At 35.6% G+C, this 12,128-nt stretch overlaps 1 protein-coding gene across 2 annotated transcripts in view; it reads right to left on the bottom strand.

The window, feature by feature from the left end:
* Positions 1 to 55: 55 nt before the first annotated feature.
* CLEC12A (C-type lectin domain family 12 member A) overlaps positions 56 to 12,128 on the bottom strand; it is a 340,991-nt gene continuing 328,918 nt past the window's right edge. For both annotated transcript variants that reach the window (XM_082420358.1, XM_082420357.1), the window contains exons 3-7: positions 8,266 to 8,364; positions 7,799 to 7,987; positions 6,795 to 6,946; positions 5,371 to 5,477; positions 56 to 337 (exon numbers count right to left, since the gene is read on the bottom strand). In XM_082420358.1, coding sequence (XP_082276484.1) covers positions 169 to 337; positions 5,371 to 5,477; positions 6,795 to 6,946; positions 7,799 to 7,987; positions 8,266 to 8,364 — 716 coding nt within the window. In that variant the 3' untranslated portion in view covers positions 56 to 168. The remainder of the gene's footprint in view (positions 338 to 5,370; positions 5,478 to 6,794; positions 6,947 to 7,798; positions 7,988 to 8,265; positions 8,365 to 12,128) is intronic.

Genomic DNA, 12,128 nt, shown 5'->3' with positions numbered 1-12,128 from the left:
AACGAGGAGAAAGAAGAAAGTTTGAAAATTTAAATTGTTAGGAGAGAGGCAGAAATGTAGTCTCAGTGCATCTTTATTCCATTTGTGTGATCCGCAAGATGTATGCTCCCTAAAGTTGCCTTTAATTGCAGGATAATAGCTGGGGCAAAATAATTGCACTAACTACATTCATGCTTCTGGTACTTCACTCATTAGTATACTCTCAATCTTCACTGGATTGGCCAGCTTCTCACATATAATACGTTTAGTCTCGGTGCACCTAGTATGATAAACATATGTGTTTCCTGTGTATCCACAATACATCCAATCATCTAAGTCATTTGTATTTCTTGTAAACCTGAAAGAGAAAATAAAGAATTACACTTGGCAAGTCAAACATTTGAAACACATTCACACACAAAAAATTACTTTCCCAACATATCACTGCTCCTAGGGTCTGCGTTGTCTAAAATAAAGTTTAATCATTATTTAGAATGTCAAGTGTCCAAATTACTCATTTTTATTGACAAATATGCAGTGTCACACACTGCCTGATTTCTCTCTGCCTTTTCTGCTTTCTCACATCTGGAATATTTGTTGTCCTTTATTGCCAGACACCTCCCTTTCCCAATACCTAATATGATTTGGAGTAATGTAATTCTATTAGATTCTCTAGGAAAATTGGACCAGTCGTATATCTTTGAGACTGTCCTCCTCAAATCATAATCACCAAAACCAGGAATTAACCTCATCTGTGATACCTTAAGCTCAATATCATCTCCAAGTGACATTTCCCTCCCTCCAGCCATTTTTCAGAGATTTTACTATGAAGTTCTGAATAATTACCAGCCCCTAATACAGGATTACTGATGAGGGACTATGCATTAAAGACAAACTTGTAAACTGAGTATATTATCTTTGGGAAAAAATGTAACATCAATATTGGGTCAATAAATAATGATCAATCAATAAATAAGTTCCTCAGTTACATTTTCAAAAGTGAAATTTCCCACTTGAAGTGGCATAATACAGATGTTATTGATCACATGCCAATTCCAGAAACAAACCCAAAAATAACATCGAGGATAAAAAACAAAAGGGAATTACATATATTATATATGATAATATATACATAATAATGTACTATGCACCTATACTAGGATATAATTTTTATTTCTGTATTATTTCTTGATGATTTGAAATATTTACTATGTTTTCCATCCCATTATAGATTACCTTCCCATTAGCAATAGTTACAAATAAACACGTGGAAATCCTACTTTTTGAAATGAGTCCATCTATACTGTTCCCTGATGCTCACATTACCTTTACCTCTAGTACTTCACTCCAAATGAGGTCTTCAGAATATATAACCTTCTCTCCTCCGTTTGTGCATATCCTATCCCCCATTCTGTGCTATCATTGCAGACTGCCAAAGATAGAGCTGCCTTGTCTTTCTGACCCCTATTCCTACACATACTATTTCTATCTGATGGAAAAAGCAAACAAGACAAAACAAAACAACAACAACAAAAACAATCAAAGCTTCTATTTGCCACTTTGCCCAATGTGGTGAGTATGGAAGAACCTCAGGGTTTAGATTCAGGCAGCACCTCAACAGTTATCCTGAGCTCACCCCTGCTTGATGTGTCCTCAACCAGCAAATATGTATAAATTTGTGAGATTGGGACAGCATCCAGCAGCTTGAGGCTCTGGTTTCTTTCTTTAGTCTAATCCTGTCTGCTTCCCAAATTTAAGGAATTATAAAACACAAATGGATAAGCCTAACACCCCCCCCCCCTTATAAACAGAACAAATGCAACATATGAATCCATTTATATTTATAACCACATGTCTTAACCACAACAAAATATTTTATATATCCCATATATGCAATATATCATGCCCATGATCATTTTATTCTCTTTACCAGAAATGTTCTTCTAGTCAATCTCTAAATTTTTTATTCAAAAAATGGCCATTTCAGGGCTTCCCTGGTGGTGCAGTGGTTAAGAATCCGCCTGCCAATGCAGGGGACACGGGTTCGAGCCCTGGTCCGGGAAGATCCCACGTGCCGTGGAGCAACTAAGCCCGTGCGCCACAACTACTGAGCCTGCATTCCAGAGCCCACGAGCCACAACGACTGTAGCCCGCGTGCCTAGAGCCCGTGCTTGGCAACAAGAGGAGCCACCGCAATGAGAAGCCCGCACACCGCAACGAAGAGTAGCCCCTGCTTGCCGCAGCTAGAGAGAGCCTGCGCACAGCAACAAAGACCCAGTGCAGCCAAAAATAAATAAATAAATAAATTTATTTTTTAAAAAAATGTCCATTTCAACTGTCAGTTATAACACAAATTTCAAAGCTAAAATTTATTTTTTGTTATTCCGTGTATCCTTACTGAAGCATTTATCACATTTTATTCTTTTCGTCTGTAAAATTGTTTAATTAGCCTGTGCATACAATTAATGGTTAAGTAACTAAGGGAAGAATCAGTCTTTCATTCCTCTTTGAATCCCAGCATTTAGCACAATTTTAAGTACATATTCGAGCCTAGTGAATTTTGTTGGCTTCTGTAATTTTCTTAGATAAACGTATTACTCACAGAAATTCTCCCTTATTTGGCTTATAAGTTCCTTAGTCACTTGTCAAGATAATGGGAAGACATTCGCAGAAACTTTTTCGTTATTAAACACAGTACAGAAGCCTGATGGAAAAGAGTTCTTTAAAGATGCAATTTCAATACAAGCTAGTTTTCACTGTAATCTACACTGCTACTATAGTGTAGGGAATTCGCCTTTACTGAAACCAGCTATAAAACTTTAACAACCGTATTACCAATGATAATAGTATTTTGAACTGAAGATATGATGAAGAAACAAACTTATGTATAGTCAATCTTTTAATTAAGCTTTGACTGTTTGGGGAAGGGAAAGCGCCTCTTAATGAGGTGACTGTAAAACACTTAGGGTCTTGTCTCTTAAAATGGCTTTAAATCTTGACCTTAGGAGTGATTTCAAGTCCTATACTGTAGTGCAGATAAGTGGCTCAGTTGATCACAACTATATTTTAACAACTTTGTTCCCCTAGTGTGGTAAATTGACCGAGAGGTGACCATTTGTAAAACATTTGAAAACATGTTTTCATCGTTCCACTTTCAAAAGTATTGCTTTTGTTAAACCCAATATTTAGCTTTTCTTGTGATACATTTTGTTAGCCTGTGTAAAAGGATTAAATTTCAATAGGGTTGTAAAAACTCTATTTTTATGTGAATTTAAGTGCAGCCACATACTGTTTTTTAAAGCATATGTTTTACCACTAATTTCCCAAAGTTACAATAAAATCCTAAAAGTAAAAATCTACTAGAATTTACTGTAAGGCAGACTGTTAAATGGTAGAAAATTATTTCACAGGTTAGGCACTGAAATTTTGAGGTATATTAGGTGTATAAGGCACTTCACTTGGATGCCTTTTCATTTGTAGGCAGCCTCAGGAGCACCAAAATACGTTGGAATCCCAGTACTAAGAAATATTTATGTTTGTAATATTGAAAGGCAGTGTTCGTTACTTGGAAAGTTGCGGCCAAAGTAATCAACTCTGTAGGCTCCAAGCTGTTGGGGATGCTGGTACTCATTAATGTTTTTTGCTGAATGGTTGGAATCACATGATGCACCACACCAATTAATCTTTAAGTAACGTTATTTTATAGAACTGTTTAAATGGTGTGCTTTAGATGAGGTGTGTTCCTCTCTGCGCATTGTCTTAAACTAAACATTTAGGGCTGAACAGGCTTTATGTAATTCCTCATTTCATGGTAGAATTTGATCCCGTGGGTTAATTTGATCCCGTGGGTTAATTTGATCACCACTTAAGTGGGTTCTTGTTTATTGGGTTTTAAACTATAATTTGCATGCCATGGAGGAATTTGAATACTGTCTTAATGAAGGACATGCTTATAATCACATACTTGCGTTGCTCAGGTTTCATTACCGTGTGATAAGGTTTTTTCCTCTAACTTGACATTTAAAAACTATTAGTGATTTCCTGTTTCTTTTATTAGTTAAGCAGTCTAAAACTTGGAACGTTTTAGCATGGAGTCAACAGTGAAGACTACCAGATGATTTTGTATTGGAGAAAAGAAAAGTAACCTAAATTGTGAATTTCAGTGCTTTATAAGGTGTCTTCAGAGTCAGCTTTTGCATTATAGGGGCTGTTACAGGCCAGCTGAGATAACCACTTACAGTTTATACAGAACTCATATGTATAAATCAACATTCTTAGGATATTACTATATATCCTTTGAATAAACCCCTGTGAAGCACTTCCTCCCCCCTAAAATGGTGCATAACGTAAACATGAAATGTGTAGTATGCAGATACCATTTATTAAATAGTTTGTAGTGTATAAATTTAGAACATTTCTTTTCGACAAAGGGTGAATTGATTGCTAATTTACCATTTAATTCTCTCAGGAACAGGCAAAACAACTTCTCATCTTGGATAATCAGATGCAAAGTCATCTACGAACTTAGAGCTGAAGTTAGAAATAATATAAATGGCCCTTTCAACCTTGACCAGCTGAAAATAACTAAAACACTTTTCTTTAAGTGAAAGTACGTGATTTTTCACATCTAGCAATTTTAGAGTTCAGTGTTAACACAATATTTCTAGTGAGAAATTGTTATTAGAAACATGGGAGTGAAATAGTATGAAATGGTGGTGAGTGCGTCTATCATATTACTGTAGGTACTTAGACTGGTACAAACTTGATTCCCTTTCACGGCCCTATTTAGGAGCTGTTAAAATCCAGTACCATTTTTTGTTTCATGTAATAGGAAATAGCAGAATTCACTTTAAAGCTTCTCAACTATTTATGAAGAGCTCACTTGTTTTAATTGAAATTCACTAGAATTGAATGTGGCATGAAACCACTTAGCCTGTGTATTGGACAAAAATATTAATATCATGATAAAATTCTACATGTTAAGAGAATTCTTGTAGGCTTTTAAAAAATGATTTCTTTTCGGTTAGGTTTAAGAAATATGTGCAATGCAGGAAGACAGATCAGGTGAACGTGTCGTAGCAGACAATTTTTTAAAACGGTGTTAGACTTGAATTCATCCAGTTATTGTTTGAATGAGGGTGGGTGGGTAGAAGGATAATGAAATTACTGTATTGTTTCTTTCCTTAAGGAAAAAGATGTGAATCCTAGCCTTACTTCAGGGAAGTCTTTGAAGCTGTGATGGACAAAAGTCTAAATTAAATGTATGTATGCTTCATTATATTGCTCTTAAGACTACTGAGATGGCAGTTTAATTCTTAAAAACAATAAAATGAAAGCATAAATACTAAAAAAAAAAAAAAAAAAAAAAATTCAACAAGAATAAAGACTTACCAGTCAGAGGATATAATTGTCTCATCCAAGATCTTGTGAACGTTTTTATATTTTCTGGGAGATAATCCCAGCCAATAGTCATATAACCTCAGGGATTTTATAAATTCCTACAGGAAGCAGAGGTTGTTTGTTAAAATCATTTTCTCCCATTTCTATAAATTACCTCACAATGTAATTTCTTACAAATTACTGTGCTAAGGTGACATCTTTGACATTCTACTACTATTTTCTATGCCATTAAAACAAATTGAGACAAAGTGTCTCTTACTGTAAGATTTCCTTCAACATTTATACCTCAGTTACTGTCTCACATGGAGAAGGATCTACTAATCCATGTGTAACCTTAACTTAGGGTCAGTGAGGGTCACAAACTTCAGGATTCAAATGCTAAGCAGTAAATACTCAGTTCAGGGGCAAAAGAGGTGGTTATTCACAAAAACACAAGTTAAGAGAAACACAAGGAGCAGGAGAAAAATGTAGGAAGGTCAGATGAGAGTGGTTATAGAATAGAATTCAAAACCAGTCCAGAAATTTGTAGCCAAAGTAATAGTTTTTTTCTCATATTCCAGTAATTCGTTGAGCAAATAACTATGAATGGATCATTTGAGAATAATCAGATAAGGAAGAGACTATGGATTGATTTCCGCTCTTCTATAAAGGAGGGCAAGGATTCTTAGAGTAGGGAAGCTGAGCCTTTTGGGGAAATATATTTTTGCTTAAAAATAAATATGGGATTACTGTCTGAAAGACCAGAAATGCTAATTAATGAGTAAAATATAGAGATACTATTTAAATATTAGAATAAATAAATAAATATATAAATAAATCTTCCAGAGAACTCACTTTTCCTGGGACCCAGGAGGAACTCAGTGCAATATATCTGCTTGGCACTTGCCTTTGCTACCCCATCTTAATTCTACTTTTTTATACATATTTTATCCAAGCTATCTTTTTATTCTAATACATGTTGGCTTTTTCTCTTAGTTTAAAAAATACAAAATGGTGGAAACAAAGAACCTCCTCCTGTGTAGATCTTATGGAATTGGTAACAGTCAGGAATAATTACAGATCTTCTGTTTTTAGATAAATGCTCAGAAATAGTGCTCTAAGAGTTGATCCTAAAGTTCCAGTTTGGAAATGTTCGCAGACCTAAAGATTCTGGGTGCCCCATATCTACCCATCTGCCCTTCAGCCTCTGAGATTCCTCTGCTGCTAAGGTCCTAAGCTAAGGTTTCATATGACTAACCTTGGCTTGATACCCTGAGATAAGTATACTAAGTTTTATTCACCTCATACCCCAACTAAAATAAGCCAGACTCATGTCTGGACTAACACAAATCTTCCCCAACATGCCTCACTCCTCTCTGTTCTATGATGGGGAAAGTGACTTCCTTCCTCACAGGAAGAGATCCGTGAGATCTTACCAACATCCTTTTGTTTGTAATCTTCAACAGACTGGCATTGTGGTCAGAACATATCTTGTCACTCTTTTGCCACGTTTCGTAACGCATAAATTGTATATAACACCTGTCCTCGTGCCACATCCATTTCTTTGGACAAGGTTTACATTTGTGCTCTGGAAGAAGAGCATACTTTCATTTGGTTTGTGGGGTTAATCTTCATAATTCTTATTATTTCCATTGTTCTCTATGTTAAATTAACCACATTTACTTGTCTTTCTTCTTACATCAAAGGTGAAGAAAATAAATCCTGTGTTCCAGGCTTCTGTATACCACCACAATGTGTCCAAAACATAATTAGAGCATATTTGAAGTTAAACACTCAGATTCCAGTGTATTTTCCTACCTCAGGAGCCCTGAATAGCAATTAATTAATCTCCTTCTTTCCCTTTGTCATTTTGCGTATTTCTACATGGCAATAAAAGGCAATAACAAGAAACATTGCCTCTTCCAACTAGAGCATTTCCAGCTCTCTGACTTGCTGAATATTCGGAAGACTTCTCAAGAGGACAAAGAACATGTTTTAGTTATAATAACTATAGAATCTTAGAGATATTAAAAGACCAATTCCTCCCAATTCCAAAGGTAAGACTTGACTTCTTTTCTTAACGTTAACTCATCAAACACTGACTGAAATTTAGGAACGAGGTCATCTGTAAAGAGATGACCTATCTTCCATCGCTGTCCTTTTTAAAGGATTAGAGAAGGATTAGAGAAACTGTAGACTGTCTAATGTTTTTGTAAGGAACTATCATCTTCTGATAATTTGGGGGCCTATAGTTATTATTCTGTTTTTCTTCTAACTGCACAGAAATATCAGTGAGTCTTCTGTCAACCACATTTAATTCTTTCCTCCAAATAATGGTTTCCTAGGGAAAAGCTGCTAGCTGTTGATGAAATGGTTCTCAAGTGACTCCTAGGTTTAGTTCATTGTCTAGTAAATAACTCAGAGAGAAATATAGGATTACCTGGGATTTTTGTATATAACTCATGACATAATTTGGTGGCTGTTTCTTGAAGTGTGATAGAGAGATTCCTGATCTTCTCGGAGCTATTCATGTTATGCATTAGTTGTAGAGAAACATTTCTCTGAAGTTCTTCTTTGAAATTTTGTAGTTTATTCAACTTTTCCATGTCTATCTTCGAAGTTATGTAAACTCCAGATTAAAAAAAAAAGAGATGATAAAAAATTGTAATCCCTCAGTACAACCATCACCTCCTTTTTGCTGAATTGTATTAAGAATATTAAAGGTCTAGGGAAGCAATTATTTCATGAGAGTGAGAGAAAGAGACTAAGTACCATGTTGTAAGTACCTAGTTATAAGTCCCTTTGTGGGCATATCACCTATAATCATTCCAAAGCCTCAATTCAAAGAGTAAAACTTGTGTAATTCTAGGTGTTTTCCCTGTCAATAAAAACACAGGTAATACATACATAGGCTTCCTAAGACTCCCAGTCCAATCAGCAGCAGAAGGCATAGAAGAGTCAGAGCCCAGGCTCTTTGACGCCATACGTGGGACGCAGCAGGTGGTACTGTTGGAAGCAAAATTAGCAAAGACACCTGGAATGGTGCACATCTTAATTTGATTCATGCATTCATTTATTTTGCCTTTATTTCTTTCCTCCCATGTCCCTGGTGAAGGAATGCATTTTGCTAGAAACTCAAGGATATTTTAAAATAACTTTTAAGAGAATAACTCAAGAAGAAGTCAAAAACATTTTGTTAATTGTTTCGCATGCAAACTGATTCTCAAAGGAGAGGCTGTTAATTCATAGGATGATTCAAGAAACAGGCAAAAATTGGGTTGAAAAAGAAGTGAGAAGACCAATCAGTCTGGAAATAACGTATCTTGTCTGTACAAAATTGGGGAAACTGAGTAGCAGGCAGCTAACAGAAAGGTCGATTTGAGTATTCCTTCCTTGAGTCGACAATTGTGGGGTGTCAGAGAAAATAATTTCATTTATTTATGTTTGCCCCCAGGAAATCCTGAGAGTTCGGCTGTGGAACATAAATGATCAGCTGTCTCTGTAATGTCTCTGGCTGTCCTCCCATCAGCCAGATCTTAGGCTAGACTTGCATAATTTCCTCAGAATTTTTTCATGCTTTTAGCAACAAACTTTTGTCGAATGTTTCTTTTTGGCTGAACAGTGAGGCTCCAAACAGATCATTTCCCTACTAAAAATCTTCCAGTTTATAATATAAACTTTATATTATAAATTAATTATTATTAAGTTACTATGTGATTTAAATTATCATCATTTGTATACATGGATGCTAGATATTTGAAGAAAATATAATTCAGGGTTAACATTACCTCACTATACTTCTGATCTATGTCCTACATATCACAGTTGGTGATACAGTGATACTGTGAAATATAGAAAGAATTGAAAATAAAATGTGAAACAACTTTTTTAGACCTTGAACAATAGTTAATGGCAAAAGAATTACATAGTCAAGATCATATCTAAGGTTAGAATCATGACTTCAAGTGCTATCATTCTTACGAACTTTTTCTAATGTATTTATGTATACAATTAATCAAAAATTATCTATTGAATACCATCTGAACACTGGACACTAGTCTGGGTGCTAACAATACAGAAGTGAGCAAGACATGCCAGTTCCTGCTTTCATAGGAGATTAATTTTAATTGTGAGAGAAAATAAATGGATAGATAGGTGATAGACACATGATAGATAGATAGATAGATGATAGATAGAGATATATCTCAAATTGTTATATGGTATGCACAGATTTGAAACTGAGTTATATTATAGAGAGCAGGTAGTTCAGATCTTATGGCCACTGAGAATCAGCATGAAAAATCAGTGCAAAGAAATTACAGACAGCAAGAACACCTAGTTCAAAGACTCTAATTTTGGGGAAAGCTTTATCTATTTGAAAAACAGAAAAGATTCAGAGTGGCTAAAGAATTGTGGCCAAGGTGAGAAATGATGTTAGAAGTGGTCAAAGAAAAAGTCAGGAGACAGATTTACAGGCTTTGTTAGCCAGAGTAAGGGCATTGGAGTTATTTGGAAAACCACTGGAGGGGTGCAATCAGGAAGAGAAAATAATTAAGTTTTTTTTTTAATAGAAAGATCACTGTCACTGAATATAGAGAATGAATTGTAGGGCTACAGTATTGGAAGCAGGAAGAATAGCAAGAAACATTTCAGTATGCTACGCATGAGAGAATGGTAGCTTGATTTTACTAGTATTAGAAAATGGTGACCCATGGATAGATTAACAATACATCTTATAGTTAGAATCTATAGTTCAAGTTTATGAAATGTTTATGAGAGCTCCAACTTGATAAAGTTGGTAGATAATAAGATGTATACATTTATAGGCAGTACAGCATTATGATAAATAGCACAGCACATTCTCAGATTAGTGTGCCTGGGCTTGAATCCTGGTTCTTCTGTGTATCACCCGTGGGACCTTGGACAAGTTATTTAACCTCTCTGCGTCTTAGTTTCTACATTGGTTAAAAATAGAGAGCCACAGAGTTTCAGAGATTAAGTGATTTAATATTTGTAACACAATTAGAACAGTGCTAGCATATGGCAAACAATTAGTGATTGTATTTAAATATGTATTTATATTTGTAATGAATGAGATGAGGATGATTGGAGAGAAGAAATAGTTTTAGAGAAAAAATAAATATTTCTATTTTTGGTCTTTTAAATTTGAAATGAAATTAGAACCCCATGTTCAGTGACATAAGAAAAGGGGACCCAGAACCGAGCCCTGAAGTAATCTGTAGGGAATCTGATACAAGGGGAAAAGTTGAAAGAGAAGATTGAGAGGGCGCAGCCACTGTGGTAGCAGAAACTATGAGGACGTGGCCGTGAAAGTGGGCAAAGACAAGTATTCAAATAAAAGGGACTGTTCAGCTTTGCAAATGCTGCAGGAAATTCAAGTAGTACAAGATCAAAGATGTGACTGTCAGGGTGAATCAGGGAGGAGGTCATCTGTGACCTAGACAAGAATCGTCTCCATGAGACAATGAGAGCAGAAGCCCAGGAGAGTCAGATGAGAAGAGAACAAGAGATGGAGAACTGGGAGTCTGTGACCAAAGACAATACACTCGAAAAGTTGGGTTGTGAAAGGAAACAAAGAAATGGAAGAATAAATGGAGAGTTTTAAGTGGCCAAGTAGGGACTGTGTTTTGTTAAAACAGGAGTAGCAGAGTATGTTAGTGCACCAAGGAGGGGTAATTAACTAGAGGAAGGAGAGAGAATAGCAGAGGAGAGAAAGGAGAAAATTATGGAAGAAACGTCTTTGAGAAGGACACCTGGATTGAAATTTAGAGCCAAATGAGGAGGTCTGCCTTTTGATAAGAGTAAAGAAGTACATTGTAAATATTATCTAGAAGTAAGGCAGAGAGTATGAGTGAGGATATGGTAGGATGGAAATTCTGGTAATAGAGAGAAAAGGGGTGGTGTGAAGTAGGAGCAAAGCTCATCAAGTGAGAGTAAGCTGGGCTCGAAACTTTGTGTGTTTTTACCCGCAGTGTTCAGCTGCTCAGGTGGGGCACAGACTGGGTGGATACTTAAATTTAATAAGAATTGGAATTTTTCAAGGAAAAAACAGAGGAGGGGGTGTATAAGAGAGTAAGAGAGTAAGGGTAGATGGTAAATAATACAAAACTTATATTACATAATATAGACTTTAAGCTGAATAATGAGAAGATTAGACAAAATTGAGAAAGTCAACAAGACATATGAGACATGGATTCGAGATTTCTGCAGAGACAAGGAATTTCTGAAGTGCAAATTTAGAATAAGGATGATTAATAGGACAGGAAATGAGAAAGGATGTGATGGCATATGTAAAGAGCAATGATGGTATATTAAGTTCATGGTATGTTCCTCTCACACCATAAAAAAGGAGAAATACAAACAGGGAAATTCAGACAGGAAGTATTATAAAATCAGTAACTTCCCACCCTTTTTAAAAAAGTCTGTATTAAAGGAAAAGGCCACAGAATTAAGCTGATATCCTTTCTCAGGATTTACAATGCTGATGATAAATGGCTCCAAGGTTTAACAATGAAAATTCTGTTCACAGTAAAGTTAGAACTTTAAAGAATGTTACATCTTGTATGGGGAAAAAAAACACTTAAAGAATGCATGAGAATTTTTCTATTAGTCCCCTTCTCCTAATTTCACTGTTTCCACCACGTTTTTTGTTCACCATATGTACTGTTTAATTTATACACACTGATTTTAAGTATGGATATACTGGGGCAGATTTCATCCAAAAGGCCAGAAGCCAGGAGGTAGAAGCT

This window comes from Balaenoptera physalus, assembly GCF_965194825.1.
Source record: "Balaenoptera physalus genome assembly, chromosome: 13".
Classification (NCBI taxonomy): Eukaryota; Metazoa; Chordata; class Mammalia; order Artiodactyla; family Balaenopteridae; genus Balaenoptera; species Balaenoptera physalus.
Note: the sequence above shows the minus strand (reverse complement) of the source record. Positions and strands in the feature narration are given on the sequence as shown.